We start from the raw sequence: 16,798 nt of genomic DNA on the forward strand, positions 1-16,798 counted from the left end.
ATACTTGGCTCGAATGTTGCCACAACATGGCACCGATCAGTCTTGTTAATGCGCATTACTGCCACTTACAGGACTGGAGTGGAAAAACAACTATCAACAGTGACTCAGTCGTTATAAAACTTTATTGAAACGAAAATAAGCTGTCATACAAGTCGACCACAAAACATGCGCAGTTTTTCGTAAGGGGTAAAAATGACAGTAAGCACAGCAAGTGAGTCCCAATCAAGCTTTGGTACCACCACAAGGTGGCGCGCTCATCCCGCAGCAAAAAAGAGCCAGCAGAAACATCACACTGTTCGTCGAAAACAAAACATATTTGCTTGACATTTTGTGTCATGCTGAGATGTGCACTGTTAACAGACAACAACAAGATGACGTGTGCTTTTGTGCAAAACGACACACGCGAGACAACTTTCAGTACACAGTGACCCGCCTTTTTTTTTTTTTTATAGGGGGGGTCTAATGTTTTGGTTGCCCCAGGTAGTTAAAATATTCAAAACAATTTCAATGAGCTTGTGCAAGTGTTCCTAATGTGTCACAGCCAATAAATGAGAAATAGACAGTAGAAGAGTTTTAAGGTGCACTTGGTGTCTCTTGTCCACAAAGCGTCACAGCTCCAGAGGTCGCCTACTAGCCCAAAGGTTGGGGGTCCGACACCAGGCTATGTGAGCAAGGTACGGATGTGGGGTTGGGGTCAGGAAAAGGGGAGGTCCCAGCGCTGCGTGGAGGTGCCCGGCTCGCACGGACCGATGACCAGCATTCGAGACGAGTCCAGCCCGTCCAGCGCCATGGCCGAGTCCAGGCAGAAGCGGGACGCCATGTGCTCCAGGTGGGTGCCCGACTTTTGCCAGCGCTGAGTGAGGGACACGGGCATACGTCAAGGCTTGCTGACAACTTGACAGCAGTGTCTCCCCCATTTCTGCTTGTTCCACCTCCCCCCTCCCCCTCAGGTGATTTATGACTTGTCAGGTTGCTTTCCGCTGCAGGGACTTCGGGGGACGTTGTCAAGGTGCCCATTGGTCAGGGAATGATGTGTGTGTGTGTGCGTGAATGTGAGCAAGAAAGTGAGAGCGTGTGTGCCGGGAGCAGAATGGAGTGAAAGCGAGCTGGCATATTTTTTTTTTTTTACTTAATTATTTGAAATATTTCCGCAATTCAGCTACCGCTATGATTTTTGTATCTGAGTGGAGCTTTAAGAGGCGGGACTCGGGATGGCGTCAGCTCACCTGCTTGGCGTCGTCCACGTGGCAGGGCAGCAGCAGAATCTGCGATGCCGGGAAGGTGGCGGTGACCGACACGCATTTGTCGGCACCGGCGACCTGGCCGTGGCGCTGCTGGCGGATCTGCTGGCCCGCAGTGTAGATCCACTCCTGAGCCAAGAGTCACAAATTATTTTGGATGTTGTCAGACATGGTTAGAAGACATTTCTTCATCACTTGGACGTCCATTAAAATGATGATTGATGCGCGAGCGGCGATGCAGTCACGGCTAATGAGCGACACGTCCACTTAATGGAGATGTCACCTGACCCCGTTTGAAAACGTGTGTGAAATATTAATCTCGCGTTCGCGGCGCCGACCTGGTTGGGTGCGCGTCCGGCGTCCACGCACGGCGCCAATATGAGGACGGGCGTCTCCTGGCCGTCCACGCGGCGAGACTCCAAGCAGTTCTGTCGCTGTCGGATCGGGCCGGACTGCCAATCCGAGTCGTCGGGGACCCTGATGGAGCAAACGTGGCGGAAAGCTCATCAAAGGAGGCGAGCGGACTTTGAAGGCTTATGACTTGATTAATTTTATCGGGTGATCAATTGGAGGAAGTCGTTAATTCAATCTGCTATCTGGCCTGCACTTAACACCGCAAAGGTTATTCCTCCTTTAGAAGGGGAGGGGGGGGGGCGCTCCCTGGAGAATGGCGCTCTTCATTTCATTCGGGAGATTAACACCACGCAATGCGAGTGTGTGCGTGTCCACCTCTTGAACTCATTAGTCGACGATTCTATTGGTCAACGGGAATCAAAGCTTGCTAGCGACAAAAAAAATCCCATTGGTAAACAACATAGCGCCCCCTTGTGGAAGTGCAAGCATATCGGGCCAAAACGAAAAGCGACTGACTTGAGTTGCGGGTAGACGTGCTCCAGGTACCACTTGAAGGGTTTGCACTTGAGTTTGCGTCTCAGCTCCACGCGGCCTCCGATGCTGCAGACCACAAAAGTCTCCTGAGACACAAAACCTCACAGCCTCGTCATCGCCGGCGCCAGAATGTCAGCCGCGCCGTCTGCGCGCGGCTGATAAACTCTGACATTTAAACGCCGCCGACACCTTTTCTCGTCCAAATGAAGCAGCTGGCGGCCTGACGGACGTCAACGACACATCTTCACGCCCTACTTCAGAGAGTCGTGTGTGTGTGTTCTTACTCTCCGTACGATTTTCCTCGAGCTGCCGGACGAGCAGAGTAGTAGAAGAGGCGAAAGTCGTCCATCCAAACCTCGGCCGTGCGCCGTGTGTTCCTAAAACGAGGACACACACTTTGCTCATCTGCTAATTTGCTTCTCCTCCAGTTTAGCAGAAGCAGGTATGACCTCCTTTGTTGCCATGGCAACGCCACCTCCCTTATTTGATTTGTTTTAAAATGGTTACGTACTTGATGTACGTGTTGGCGCTGCCCTCCGGGAAGACGTAAGGATGTTTCTTCCGGAACACGTGACCCACGCGGCTGCACGGAATGATCTCCAAGCTTCCGCCGCATTGCCACACCCGGAAGGAGATCTCTGCGACGTCGGCGCACACACAGAAATCCCAGATTTGATTAGCACGTTAGCTTCCGGAACCTGTGTGCGTTGGACTCACCAAAGTTCTCGCCGCCCCAGATGTCCATGGCCGTGTCGTACTTGCCCAGGTGCTTGAACCACCAGGTGTCGATCACGAAGAGCCCGCCGGCGATGACGGGCGTCCTGTCACGTGCGACAAACGTCAGCATCCCGTTATTCGTTTATATTTGCGTGCAGCGGCGTACTTGATCGGCAGGGTGGGGTCGCTGCGGGCATCCCTCTCCTCAGCCGAGAGACCCTCCCACTTGAAATGAAGACTCCAATCGAAACCTGACGGAAAAAAAAAAATCGATATCAATTCGGGCCTGGGTCAGGTGCGTGCGGTGTCGGCGTACCTCCTCGTAGGTCAGCCGAGGCGGCCACGTAGGCGAAGGTGTCCATGTTGATGATGTCGATGACGGGGCTGACCACCCGAGTGGGGTCCTGAGACGGACGAGACAAATCTCAAGGTACGCTAAAGGCGCGACGACGACTTTCCCGCTTGAAATAAGACCTTGACAATAAAAAAGAGCGCCTTGTGAAAGCTTTGCGGCTTTCCGGCTCACTAGCGCCCCCGTTAACCTTTAAACGAGATCCCGGATGGGCCTTAAAAGAGGACGTGGAGCGGCTCCAAAGTCGCTCTGGCGTCCTGCCGGCTCTTTGCGGGAATGAAAATCGGCCGGCTTTAATAGCCGAGCGTGCCACCATTAGCGCGCTCAAACGACCGCCGACGATATTAGCCGGCAGGTGGGACGGTCGCGGGCCGTTAGCCGCCGAGCGAACGTGCGCGGCGGGCAGAGGGCGTCGCTTGGAAAGCAGATCGACCATTTTGAAATGGATGAAACGGCTCACCTCTTTGACTCTGTGAAGGAGCGGCGGCAGCCAGTCCTTGTTGACCTCGCAGTGACTGTCCAGGAAGGCCAGAACTTTGGCGCTGGCCGCATCGGCGCCACCCACTCTCGAGCGGATCAGCCCTGACGCAAGCAACACAAAGTCAGACTTTGTTTTTTTGGGATTAGTTTTACTTTTATACTGTACTTGTAAGACGCACGAGTCATTTTCTCGCCTGCAGCCAGACGAGGATGCAACCTTTTAACAAGCTCGGCGAGCTGGAGCAGACAGGAAGTGACTCAGCCTATGTGTGTGCGTGTGTGTGTGTGTGTGGCTGCCGCTGGAAATCAGCTTGTTAGGCGAGCTGGGCTTGCAGGCTCTTTCAACTAAATGCTCTGATCAATATTCACTGACATGTAGCTCCACGTGTGTGTCTGTGTGTGTGTGTGCGTGCTGTGTGTGTGTCATTGACATTGTCAGAAGTTTCACGCGGTGCCGTCGGGCCGAGGCTCAACCAATTTAAAATCCCATTTCATCCTCAATAAGGCTTTATTTTCCGGTCGGCTGCACGTACGCACACACACACGCACGGAAACAATGAAGAATGGCCGACTTTGTACATGAAGGTGTTTCTTTACAACCACCAGTAAGTGTGTGTGTGTGTGTGTGTGTTATGCTGTATTGGCTCAATGTGTATTTATGGGCGTTGAAAAGACAATCAAGAAGACCCGAAGTCATAAAGGCGTTAACGAGCCAAACGGATAAATTGGCTCTAAGTGTGTGTGTGTGTGTGTGTGTGTGATGTAATGAAAGCCAAGCCGATGTAAGACGCTTTGGCCTACCTGTCGAATTGCTTGGATTCGTTCTGTGTCTGAATTTTTCACGCATACGAATAAATAATTAAGTTCAATTAAAAAGCAGGCACCAACCTTCTCTCTTGCTGTTGTGCAAACATTTGACTTTGGGCAATTTGGTGAGAAGTTGACAGTCGTCCCCTGAAAAAGAAAATGTGATCATTTTCATTTTCTCTTCGACTTGCTCAAAGTTGTTTGACTTTCTTTTGGCAGGTTTCCCTTCTGCGCCAAGGACGGCAAGCGTCTCCGGGGACAGACGGACGCAGCCGGATGAGCGCCTGGCTCTCCGACCGCAAAATAGACGCACGCCTCGTTTTTCACCTGACTGCCTGCCTGCCCGCCCGCACGTGCCTTTGGACAGACGTGCCCATCTAAATGCTCTTCATTTTTAAATAAGCAAAATAGAAATACGCACTTTAGCCACCAGGGGGCAGTATGCACTGGAGACTCAGCTCCTCTCGGCTTCTCAGTACGGCTGTAATATTATTCATGTGCGTGCTCACCATCATCACTGAAGTCGTCCACCAGAATGATCTCATGGATGAGATGAACGGGAGTTCTGTTTAACACACTGACAGAGAAACACACACACACATTTTATGAATCCATTAAGCACATCAACTGAGTGGAAAATGTCAGACTAAATTTGCTTCTTGGAAATATGTCGCCCAGGAATGAAAAAAGATTCCCTGAAAGCCCAAGATTGAGACATCAAAAATTCATAAGTTGTACGCCGGCAAAATGAGAAAATGTCTTTTTGTCCGAGCACGGCTTTTATTTTCAATATTTATACTCGGCTCTCTGGCTGCTAGTGGACATGACAGGAAGAGGAAGGATGTTTTTATTCTAGACATGAAATGGTGCTGAGGTCCACCACGGCCGAGCCGGTGCTGATCTCGCCCGCCGCCGCCGCCGCCGCATTTCGACACCCCGACAAGCCGAGCGGTGACCTTCTGATAAGAGAAAATTGTCACTCTCAACTTGAGCTTGTTGGAAGCGCGATGCTAATCTCGTCACGCAACTTCTCCCGCCGTGCCTCTGATGAGACGATCAATTGTCAGATTGCAGCTTGATTAAATATCGACAGGGAGCGCTCCCCCCCCCTCCCCTTTTTATTAAAGCTGAATGCCAACCAGGAATCAAAGCCAGCAAGCCCCCCCCACTCCCCCACTCCACCTCCTCCCCCGAGCTGCAACGTGAAGCTTTATCCCGTTAAATTGAAAGAGACAACGCAAGTTTTATCTTTTTCTTTCAGCCCACCGTTACTAAATGACTAAATTAAAACATTAAAGGATTAGATACACGCAACAAAAAAAAAAAATGAAAGCACTCCAACTCTTCGAGAAAGTTACAAAGAAAATGAACTTTGTTTTTTTGCTGAGCTCAACTACTTTGAAATTGTGATTAGATGACCTGATATTCTAAAAAAGGCTTGAGTAAAAAATATATTTTTATACATTCGTGTGTGTCGTATTCATTAGTGAAGAGGCACGTGTGGAGTGCGGAGGAGAATCAAACATCGCGTCTCCGCCTCGCCTCATAAATGATGCAAACGGGAAATGTCCACGCGTTGCACTAGAAAATAAATAAATAAAATAATCATAAAAAACTCGAAAAGTCACGTTGACAACTTTCACAAACGTCTTCAAGATGCAAGCCGGCACAGAATCTGCTTGTGTTTGCGCCAACGCTGCAAACTCACCGACTAAAAATAAATGGCAGCAAAATAGTGTCGGCTCCCAAGTCAACAAGACGCACGCACACACACACACACACGCACACACACACAATGGGAAAGTGAGGCAGAGCAAAGGGAGCAGCGTGTCCCAAGGAGACAGATTGTCTTTTAATTGGTTGAAAACTGCAGAGCTTTAAGAAGGCCTGCAGGGAAGGACGAAACACACACACACACACACACACAATGTCCTCTATGATAGTCAGGAGTAGTCAGTCCCTGCACACTGGCTGCTATAATGAGCTGAACTCAGGCCAGCATGTGTGTGTGTGTTTGTGTGGACCTGCTGATACCATCAAAATGAGAGCGAAAAGAAAGATGGTGCACAGATTGAGGGTCAGGGATGTGTGTGTGTGTTTTTCATGTAACTTTTGCGTTGCAATCTAAATCACAATCTGCAATCACGTGGAAGCGTTTGCGTACCTCCTGACGGTGCGCAGCAGGGTGGAGCGGGCCTCGTTGTGGAAGGCGATGACAATGGAAGTGGGAGGCAGGTTGGCATCGTAGCGCAAGGCGCCGCACCTGCACGAAAAAAAAAAAATCCAGAAGTTTCTCTTGGTGAATCACTCCCACCCACGCGCTGACTTCTTCTTCTTTTTTGCTTTCTGTTGAAGTGACACACGCGTGTTCTCACTGCATGAATTATAAATGAGCCGGCGAGCTCATTAAAGTTCAGCCCGCAACAATGGCAAAGTGGAAGCTGCTGCCACTGGGTCAGCACACTTTTCCTCGGGGACTGAAAACACACACACACACATACATGCATAATGGACGGCTGACATTTTTCCCAAACAAGCCGTCTGGCTTTTCTACTCTAATGCACCAGGTGACCTGCTGAAGCGTCCTTGAGCCCCGACGGGAAGCGCAAACTCACGCGGCGTGAGCGCCCAAGCGTGAAATAAGACAATCGGGAGATGATTAAGCCGCAATTAGTTTTTGGGTGGAGGACGCAACAGCTCAGAATATAAAGTTGGAATAAACTTGAAAGTTGGGGCGCACAAAGTTTCATATATATTCTTTATCCTCTGCAAACACTGATTGGTATTAGTGCCGCACTGATGAGCTGTGTCTTTTAATGGTGTGTGGACAAAAAAAAAAAAAAAATGCTTGGGACCATCTGCATTTATGTTTGACATAAATAATGCCGTGTTGTTATTTACAGCAGAAGCTGAAAAGCCACCATCCTCCTCTTCCTCCTCTTCCTCCTCTTTCATGGCTTCTTATTGTCTCACCGCCTCTTGCCAAGAAAGAGACTCTCCCTCGATTGTGTACACACACACACACACATATATATATTTCTCCTATCGCATCCCATCATGCACCTCTGTGCCGCCAACTCCACTTTTGCCGCACTTGATTTATGCAGCAGCTTCAGCCCAGAGCAGCGATCGGGAGATAAAGGCCGACCTGCAACACTAGTGTGTGTGTGTGTCATTGTGTGCGTGTGTGGGTCACGCACACACACTCTCACACACACAATGGCAGGCACAGATGTAGAGACAACATTTGTGCTGACAAATGACTGATGTTGGAGCTGATATGAACACGCTTCCATCCTCCCTGGGTGTGTGTGTGTGTGTACTCCATGCGTCATGCACGGAATAAAGAGACAGGAAATCACTAGCGAGATGGGGGGGGTGTAGACTTATGGGGGAGGAAGAGAGCAGATGAGGAGAGACCAGGTTCGAGGAAGACGAGGACACCGGATGGGCATGAGAAAGACAAAAGGAAGACAGTGTGCGCCATAATCACTACTTTTTTCCAAATCATTTTGGATTGCTGAGAGTCATACATTTGATTAATTGATGGGCAAAAAAAATGACACAATCACAAAGACTGCTGAAAGGTATTGTCTGGTTTGGCAACACAAACACATGCACACACACACACACACACACACAAATTGCTGCAGTCAGCCGCCTTGTAACAATTGGAGCGATTCATCCCAAATGTGTTTTCTGCTCGCATCTTTTGTTCAACATCTGCAGACTGTTCAGTCTCGGTGCACGTGCACACAAACAAGCGCACACACACACACACACATTCCAGTTTATTGCCTCCATCTATGACATTTTTGCCAGCGTGAGGCTGAGCAACGTGAATGCTGTCTTCTGATTGGCCCAAATTCATAAATGACTTCAGGTGTATTTTTCCAGCAAGAAACGAAGAAAGTTCCACAAATTTCAAAATCATACGACGGCCCAAACGCTTTTCTTATGCAAGACTTAATCCCACTCGAGTGATCATCATTTTAATCCCATTTGCTCGGACATGCCGATTAAGTGAAATTACTGCAACCCACTTAGTCCCGCATCATGACAAGCTTTTCATTAGATTTTGAATTGACCAATTTTAGGAAAGAAATGAGGAACAAACTCCTCAAATGCAGAACCTGGGGACTGCGAGGCAAACGCGCTAACCGTTAGCCCGTCGCGCTGCCCTCAAGTTTTACCGTCTAAAATCGGAGCTGCCGTCAAAAGGCCTTTAGCGAGCCCTAAAAGGCTTTTCGCAAATGCTCGCTAATTGACGAGCGCCGGCGCTAACAAGACAAACCAAGATGCTAGCTAGTCTAAATGTAAATTTTCCGCGCGCGACTGCAGTACATGAATAAATAACGAGACAATAAAGGGACGGAGGTGAGCGGCGGCGCCGAGGCGTGATGTCAAATGATGAAGGCCGGCTAGCTCGCGCTTGCGTGCGCTCCCAGGTTGCTGATGGCGCCCGAGTTTTTCAAAAGATGTTTTTAATGGCCCCGCAGATGGCCTCGATGAGCTCGCTGGCCAAATGTTTTGAACGCTTCCCGACTCCATCACAATTTTTTGCAAGAATGTCTTGAAAAGTTGCCAGTAGGTCAATAAGGAAGTTTGCCTTCAAGCTAACCCCAAAAAATTAGCTAAAAGGATTTCCGAGCAGGGTTAAAAAAAAGATTTCAGGGAAGACTGCGGCGGCTTTGACGGAACGCAAAGTCAGCGCGTTTTCTATCAGCTACTCTTTGTGGACATTATATATCGGGCAAGGTGAGCGGCGGCGGCGGCGGCGGCACTCGCTCGCTCAGGCGGGATCTTTTGTCAAATTGTAATACGCTGGCACGCTTTGCTTAATCCTGTCCTGCTGACGGCTAATCCAAATGGAGCGCCGAGTAGCCTTGAAGCTAATAGCCTCCCAGAAAAAAAAGAAAACGATGAATACATTTGAATTCTATTCTTTTTTTTTGGGGGGGGGGGGAAACGCATGTTTTGTGTTTTTCTAATAAACCCAAACAGATAATTAGTAGAATCGTTAGCAGCGCTCGGAGGTTAAGTGAACAAATGCGAGTGTTAATTAAATAAAAGCGCAGCGTTTTATTTTCTTCTTTTGGCTGCTAACGAGCGCCCAGCGGCCACCAGACTGCAAAAAAAATGAAGTCATCAATAAGCGTTGCTCCAGACAGGAAATAGTTACATGCTACTTGTGTCTTCGCTAGGCCCGAGGCCGACTAACAAGACGGACGTGAGCGAGGAGGAAATGTTTTTTTTATGATTCCGGCACGCAGGGAATGGCTTACGGAAGCTTGCGAGCGGCTCGTTAGAGCGTGATGGACTTTTTTGGGGATGCGACGTGGTGAAGAAGATGAAGAAGGTGAGAAAAGATGAAAGATACGTTTATAGCGCCGCCTCGTTAGCGCCCCCGACGTGTCATCGGCCGTCTTTTTGCCTGTGCTAATTTGGTCCTCCACTTCCTGTCTCCATCCCATCATAGTTCGAGTGACAGCTCCAATATGGATTTCTACACTCTGTAGACAAAAGTATTGGGACACTGTTCTCGGGGGACTGGCAGCCATTTTGTGAGCTCATGATAACTAATAATCTTCCATCTCATCCTTTCTGACTTCATCTCTGGCTCATTTGCTTCCCTCGTGAGTCAACTTTGGAAGAGGAGGAGGGAGGGGGAGGAGGAGGAGAGGAAAGAGGAAGGTTGTTTCATGGAGTTTATGATCCGCTGAGAATGAGTGGGGGCATCCTCTTAAACGATCTGCATTTAGGGGGCCGCCGTCTAAGCCAGAGAAAAATACGGGCTATCTTTCCACTTTGGCTAATTGCTGGCATGGATGTCAAAGGAAACGGCGCGTCATCTCGTTGAGGCTGGCGTGCCGCTCTGCCTCTGCCCGTTAAAAAATGGCCGGCCGGGAAGCAAACGCTCCAGCTTTACTTGACATACATGTTGACATTGCACTTTTTTTTTTTTTTTGCCTGCGCCATATTTTACGTGGCCAGCGACTGCCACCTCGTCGATCGCAGCTTCTGCCTCTGATTGGTTGTTTTTTCTCGGGCGCGGTGGTTCCTGAATCAAAGCAGTGGTACAAAATGGCCCCCGAGAGGCATCATTACTTTTTTATCCATCATTTTAATAACATGCAATGGGTTCTTTTTTGGGGTGCAAATGAGAAGTGGCAGTTAAGTGGGAGGTGACGCCAGGCCGTCACATTAGCATTCACACCCAAAAATCTTCATCATCATCATCATGTGCTTTTCACAACATTTACTGCTCAACTAAGGTGTGTGCGCGGGCACACGCCAGATGGCGCATGACGCTCCCAGCGGCGCAGCGCCAATACGCGCCAGCCGCTCGCTCGCTCGCTCACTCACTCACCTCTTCATCACGTTAAATAAACAGCACAACATGTGCGCGTGCACACATGCGCCACCTGGTGTGGCCCACAGCCAGCAGCCGCTGGATGTGTCGCTTACCTCACACACACGCGTGTTTGGCGCCACAAAATATTAGTTGGGAGTGCACAAACGGTTTTATAAACTTAAGACAAGTCAGTCAGGGTCTGCCAATGTTTGTGCCACCTCATTGTTGAGCCATAATTTTGGTTCTCCTTTTAATGCCTGTATGTGTGTGTGTGTGTGTTCCTGGGAACCTCTCCAAATTAGGACCTGGCCGCCAATCAGCAGCTGCTTACCTCAGATAGCTCCACATGCTTCCACACACGCACCATCGGCGATATTCGAACAACACTTGCCGTGTTTGTGTGCAAACATAATGAAATGTTAATGTCCCCATTTGTGCGTACACTACATGCATGTGTGTGTCGGAATGGGAAATTTGTGGCAGAGCAACAACAAGCCCCGAATCTCCTTTCCGCACACGCCGCTAGCTCCCTGACAGGTGCGAACAGGTCGGCTGGGAACAAAAACGCTGAGTAGAAGGTCACCTTGGCTCTCGCCGCAAGACCAAAGGGGAGCCTGATGGAAAACGACCGGAAAGGTCAATTCATCGTCAATGATAATCCAATCGGCCGTATACGAACGTTTCGCCGAAAATTTTATGTTTTGGTCGGCGTTTCTATGGTGACCACTCGACGGGACGGAACAACGGCCTTGGAGTACCTGACTTTCTCTTTTAGAGTGGTTGCTATGACGACGGGCCGGCGCATCGACGACGGCAGCCTACGTCGTTCATCAGCGTCAACGGGCCTCATCTGTGATTCAGCGCTCGTCTAGCGATGCCTCGAAGACGAATGTCGCGGCCGACACTCGCTCGTTTCCTTTTGCCGGCCTTGAGCGTTTGCTGTCGACGCTGTCAATCATCACAGATCGTCGTTGAAATCGTTCAAAAAAAGAAAATTGGCAGAAATTCAATGTTTAAATTTGATTTGTTTTCCATGTCCGCTGTCGATGGAGCTAGTTTGGCTTATAGCTAAACGCTGACACGGCATTTTACACAGAGTCGGCATACTACAAAAAAAAAATTGTAAGCTAGCCAAAGCCCAATTTAGCGAATTTTCAAAACGAGAGGTTAAGGTTTCACATTAGTAGTGCTTTAATCACCGATGATGGCGGAGGTCGTTTCTCATTTCTCACCTCTGAGGATGTGCAAGTGTGTGCGTATGTTTTTAATTGTGTTACCGACTCGTTCCGGTGCAAAGTGTCTCATTAATGTTGAATGTGTTGCCGCGAGAGAGAAAATAAAGAATTGGAGTTAATTGTAGTTTTTGATTAAAAGTCACTCTGCCCTCAGCTCATTAAAGCTTCACGTTCATTCAAAGCGTCCTCACAATGACGAGCGCTTCGAACGACACGACTAACAAAAAATGTCATTTAGAATCGCTTCTATTAAAAATCATTTTTATGTTAATGTTATGAATGGGACCACCGGGCTGCAATTCACAATGTGTCCACTAGAGGCAGTAGCGCTCCCCATTCATAGCACGAAGCTGCATTTTATATCTTTTGCCTCACTTATGGATATAAAAACGAGGCACATCAATATATGATTTATATCCTAAACACACAATTGTACACTCACTGCAAGCGCACACACACACACACACACACACAAAGAGTGCTGACTGTGTGCGTGTGCGTTGCGCTGGCTGATGAATGAATCAATATTTCAGTTTCTAGCAATGTCTCAGCACAGATGTTGGCATGGAGAATTGCCGATGTGACACACACACACACACTCACGCAGAGGACAATATGCAGTGAGAACATAATCTCTCCAAGCGTGACATGCTCTGCTGCATCAGAAGAATCACCTGTCTGATTATACACACACACACACACACACACACGCACATGCAGCTAAAAGTGCAAAGTGCAAAAGTGCTGTGCTGAGCTAAAGCCGCCTTCAGGGCAGCAGCAGCAGCTTCAGCACCAGGCGAGCATTCGAAGCAGCTCACACACAAACACACGCGCACATATGCAAATGAAGACAATATTGAAATGCGACCTTTAACCCTCGATTATGCCAAACGGATCAAGTCCAAAAATGGAAATATTTTACATATCTCGCACGGGAAGTCTTGACGGAGCGTTTCCTTGTTGTCAAGGAGACCTTCATTTGGCCACGTGATTCATTGCGCTAATCGTCGCATTTGAGCAAATGGTCGCGCTTCCGTTGGCCGATCAACTGATTAGCGAGCGAGTAGCCCCGCCCCCCTGCGGCCATCAAAGAAGGCCGCAACTTGAGGGCGACCATTCCTTTCCATTTCCACGCTTGAGAGACTAATTGGGCCTCGGGGAAGCTTGTTAGCTTTGCTTGTGTCATGAAAGCTTTCCCCGCAATAAAAAGGAAAATATGCACAAGAAGCTTTGATGTGTGCACTTAAGTCTGACTTTGAATTTGCAGTAGGGGGAGCACAAAGACGCCATTTTTTTTTTTTATGTGCAGCTCCTGACTGGACTTGATCGGATATTGGTTGATTTTTTTTTCCCGCAGTTGCCATATTAACACGTTAGCGGCCATGTCGGCGGCCATGTTGGCTCCCGGCACGCCTCGCTCGGCTCATTGTCTTGCTGCTTGGATCGCTTCCCCGCTGAGGGAGGCGCTCCACTTCCCTCAGATAATAGCACAGCGCTGGCTGGAGTGCTTTATGCGCACACACACATGGGGCCTTATCTGCGTTCTCAGCATCTTCTCCTCCCATCTAAGCTGCTCGAGCTTGCTCTGAATGCAGCGCACGAGCATTTGATACTTTTCGCTTTTACTTTGAAAAATAATTTTTCACGTGAATCCATTTCACGCTCACCTGTGATGGCGCGTGTCGCCGAGCGCTCGGTTGCTAGGGACGCGCTCGCTCTCCCGTTGATTGAAAGCGTAGAGCGCGTAGGGGTCGTCGCCCGGACGCCAGCGCCGGGCGCTCAGGTAGCCGCGCTCGTCGAAGCCGTCCAGCATGTCGTCCCACTCGCTGTCCGACATCTGCACGCAAAGAAAGATTAGCGATTGCACGACACACACACAAGGAAAAATGCATTTTATATTGTCTGAAGAGGAGAAAATACAAAACTGGGTTATACACTGTATTATTAACACACACACACACACACACACACACACACACACACACACAGATTGTTAGGACGCCTAAGCAAGCGACATGAACATTCTCCACAGCCCGTTTGTCTCCTCCCACATTGCTCAGTCGCACAGTTGCTGATGCCACACTTTGTCTAAATGGGCCCGTTCGTGTGTGTGTGTGCGTGTGTGTGTGCGAGTGCGTATGTCTTGTCGTTCCCCAGGCAGCGGTAACAACGAAGCGTGAAGAACACGAGTAGAAGAGAAAAATGAGCAAAAAAGAGGAGACAAAGCAACGCCGAACGAGGCGGCCGGAAAGTTGCAAAGCGCTTGGTCGCTCAAATAGGAAAAGCAAATCCAGGTGGCCCTGGATTGGTCGCCATCTGTTAAGCCGTCCGGAAATGAGTTATCATCATGACGCACAAATGTTGAGTCATCGTGGTGACCAAGCGCCAAACGACTGCGATGAAGTTGGCGTGAAGTTCCTCGAGCCCAAAATTGCTCACCGCACCTGAGCGGTGGTTAGCATAACCTGCATCAACTATTTAGCTCCTCCTCCTCCTCCAGTTTGTGTATTTCAGCTCACATCCGGACACACCAAAGTGGCCGGGCACGCACACACATTGATTAAGACTAAGCGTGCGTGCCTGCGGCCGTGTTGCTCGTTGGGGTTGGATATTGCTTTCTCTTCCAGCTCATACATCTTTGTCTCTGACCACACACACACACACGCATTCCACAACTTAAGCACTCTTGCGTTACTATTGAACGAGGAAACAGCAAACACGGTTAAATGTCGTTAACGATTTATAGCGCCACCTAGCAGGAGTCCGAAACATTATCATTCCCCCGGGCGTGGAAAAACGAGCAACGCTTGCACTTTTTGGGATGTTTACATCACCGAGTAAATGCTTACAATGTTTATTTTTTTAGTGCCGTGTGTGTGTGTGTGTGTGTGTGTGTGTGTGTGGACAGATGGAGGGCCATTTTGCACTTAGCTGGCACAGATGCAGCTTACGCTTGCCACATAAAGATGTTTATGAATTATTTGGGGCGAGGTGGTTAAACGTGTCCAGATGTTGCGCAACTTCCTCTTTGATAGGAGACGGTACGATACGATAAAATACGATATTTCTGAAAAGTTTTTTGTAAGCAACTGGGAGGCAAATGTGGTTTTGTGTTCCTGACGAGTTTGTTGAGCGACAGGACAGGAGAGGACAGGACAGGAAGTTGTTGTCTTCGGCGAGGCCTCTTGTCGCCCGTCACGTTGTCACGTTCTTCATTTGCTCTTTGTCATGGTTGTCGTGTCCCCGCTGGCCTTGTTTTCCCTCCATTTTCCTCGTCTTTCTCCCTTCTTTCGTTTTTGACTTTCATCTCACACACTGCCTTGTAATCTTGATCCCACTTTTCTGTCTTCTCGTTTTATCCCGGGCTGGCTATCAACGTGATGGATGGATCAATTGGGCGACACTTGTCGTGCTATCACACACACACACACACACACACACACACACACACACACACACACAAGCAGACTCTTTCCTGCCCACACTCTCAACTCAACTTTACTTCTAAGAACAAAAGCGCTGCACATAAGGCCAAACTGCTTGACACACGCAAACACAAACGCACACACGGCAAAATGATGCGGTATTGCTCTTCCTCTTATTATTATTACGGCTTGTGATTGCGATTCCTTCTGCAGGAGCCGCTTCCAGCTGCTCCCAAACTCATTTCCCTGGCAGGCGCTCGCTGAATAGCTCGCGTTGAGGAACAATGGCTGCAGCCAGCGTGCATGGCGCAAACCAACCACAACATTAATCATCTCTGACACGCGTGCACGCGTGTGCCTGCCCATGATGTTTAACGGCAGAAAAAACAGAGAAGTGGACAACTGTGACCACAATGGCCTAAAACCTGCAGCACATTTTATCCAACAATGGTGTCAGTCAAAGAAACAATAGCGTATAGATACCATTCGTATGATAAATGAATAATAGGGAGCCTAATAATGACCCCTGTGGCACTCCAAGATGTGATGCATTTGCCAACACAGCCAAAATAGAAAATAATGGAAATCAATAAAAGGGCGGACTCATTTCTTTGATGCTGAGCCCTGGTTGATCGAGACGAGACAGGAGACCGCAAGTTGTCCATGACAGGCAGCTGTCAGACTTTTTCTACAGGTGCTCCCACGTGACAGCAGGCGCACCAATCAACAGGCTCACTCGCAAACAACCACAGTGGCGGGAAAAGTGTCACGCAAGTGCTCATGACGCAGGTGAGGGTTTGTCTCACCTGCTTGCTTTGCCCAGCTCCATCGTCTCCAGCGGCGGCGCCGGGAGCCGCGCCGAGCTCGGGCAGCCTCCTGCGGCTGAGCAGCAGAAGGTAGACGAGCGCCCCGAGCCACACCAGCACCGCCGTGGCCACTGACGCACGGCGACACGCGCGCTTCATTCCAGGCAGCAGAAGCCGCCCTCCGGAAAGCGAGCCGAGTCCGTCCGAGCTCCACGCCGCCGCCAAAACCGCGCGCTCATCTTGTCTTCGTTCCCTCACGCGCTCGTAAAAGCAAAACCACAAGCGACCGCTTGCCACTTGCTGCTTCTTCAACTCTGGCGAGCTGCGGGAGGGCTTCCAGCCTGCGAGCGAGCGAGCGTGCGCGTGAGCCGCTGGGAATCAGCGTGCGCGCGCACGTTGGACTGCTTCAGTACGTGCATGAGAGCGCCACCTGCCGATTTTGACTCAATACAATGAAAACTGTTCAAGGTTCTGAAAACGAGAGAAACTCAG

The 16,798-nt window shown here is 49.4% G+C and overlaps 1 protein-coding gene across 1 annotated transcript; it reads right to left on the reverse strand.

The window, feature by feature from the left end:
• Nucleotides 1–105: 105 nt before the first annotated feature.
• Nucleotides 106–16,678, reverse strand: galnt14 (UDP-N-acetyl-alpha-D-galactosamine:polypeptide N-acetylgalactosaminyltransferase 14 (GalNAc-T14)). The gene is made up of 15 exons (XM_049757583.2): nt 16,307–16,678; nt 13,743–13,912; nt 6,650–6,748; nt 4,995–5,062; nt 4,567–4,632; nt 3,659–3,780; nt 3,163–3,250; nt 3,013–3,097; nt 2,847–2,950; nt 2,641–2,767; nt 2,414–2,506; nt 2,112–2,195; nt 1,580–1,718; nt 1,227–1,370; nt 106–853 (listed from the first exon to the last, which is right to left on the reverse strand). The coding sequence occupies exons 1-15, from the start codon at nt 16,463–16,465 to the stop codon at nt 695–697; spliced, it is 1,707 nt and encodes a 568-aa protein (XP_049613540.1). The 5' UTR covers nt 16,466–16,678; the 3' UTR covers nt 106–694.
• Nucleotides 16,679–16,798: the final 120 nt, after the last annotated feature.

This window comes from Syngnathus scovelli, chromosome 20 (genome assembly GCF_024217435.2).
Source record: "Syngnathus scovelli strain Florida chromosome 20, RoL_Ssco_1.2, whole genome shotgun sequence".
Classification (NCBI taxonomy): domain Eukaryota; kingdom Metazoa; phylum Chordata; class Actinopteri; order Syngnathiformes; family Syngnathidae; genus Syngnathus; species Syngnathus scovelli.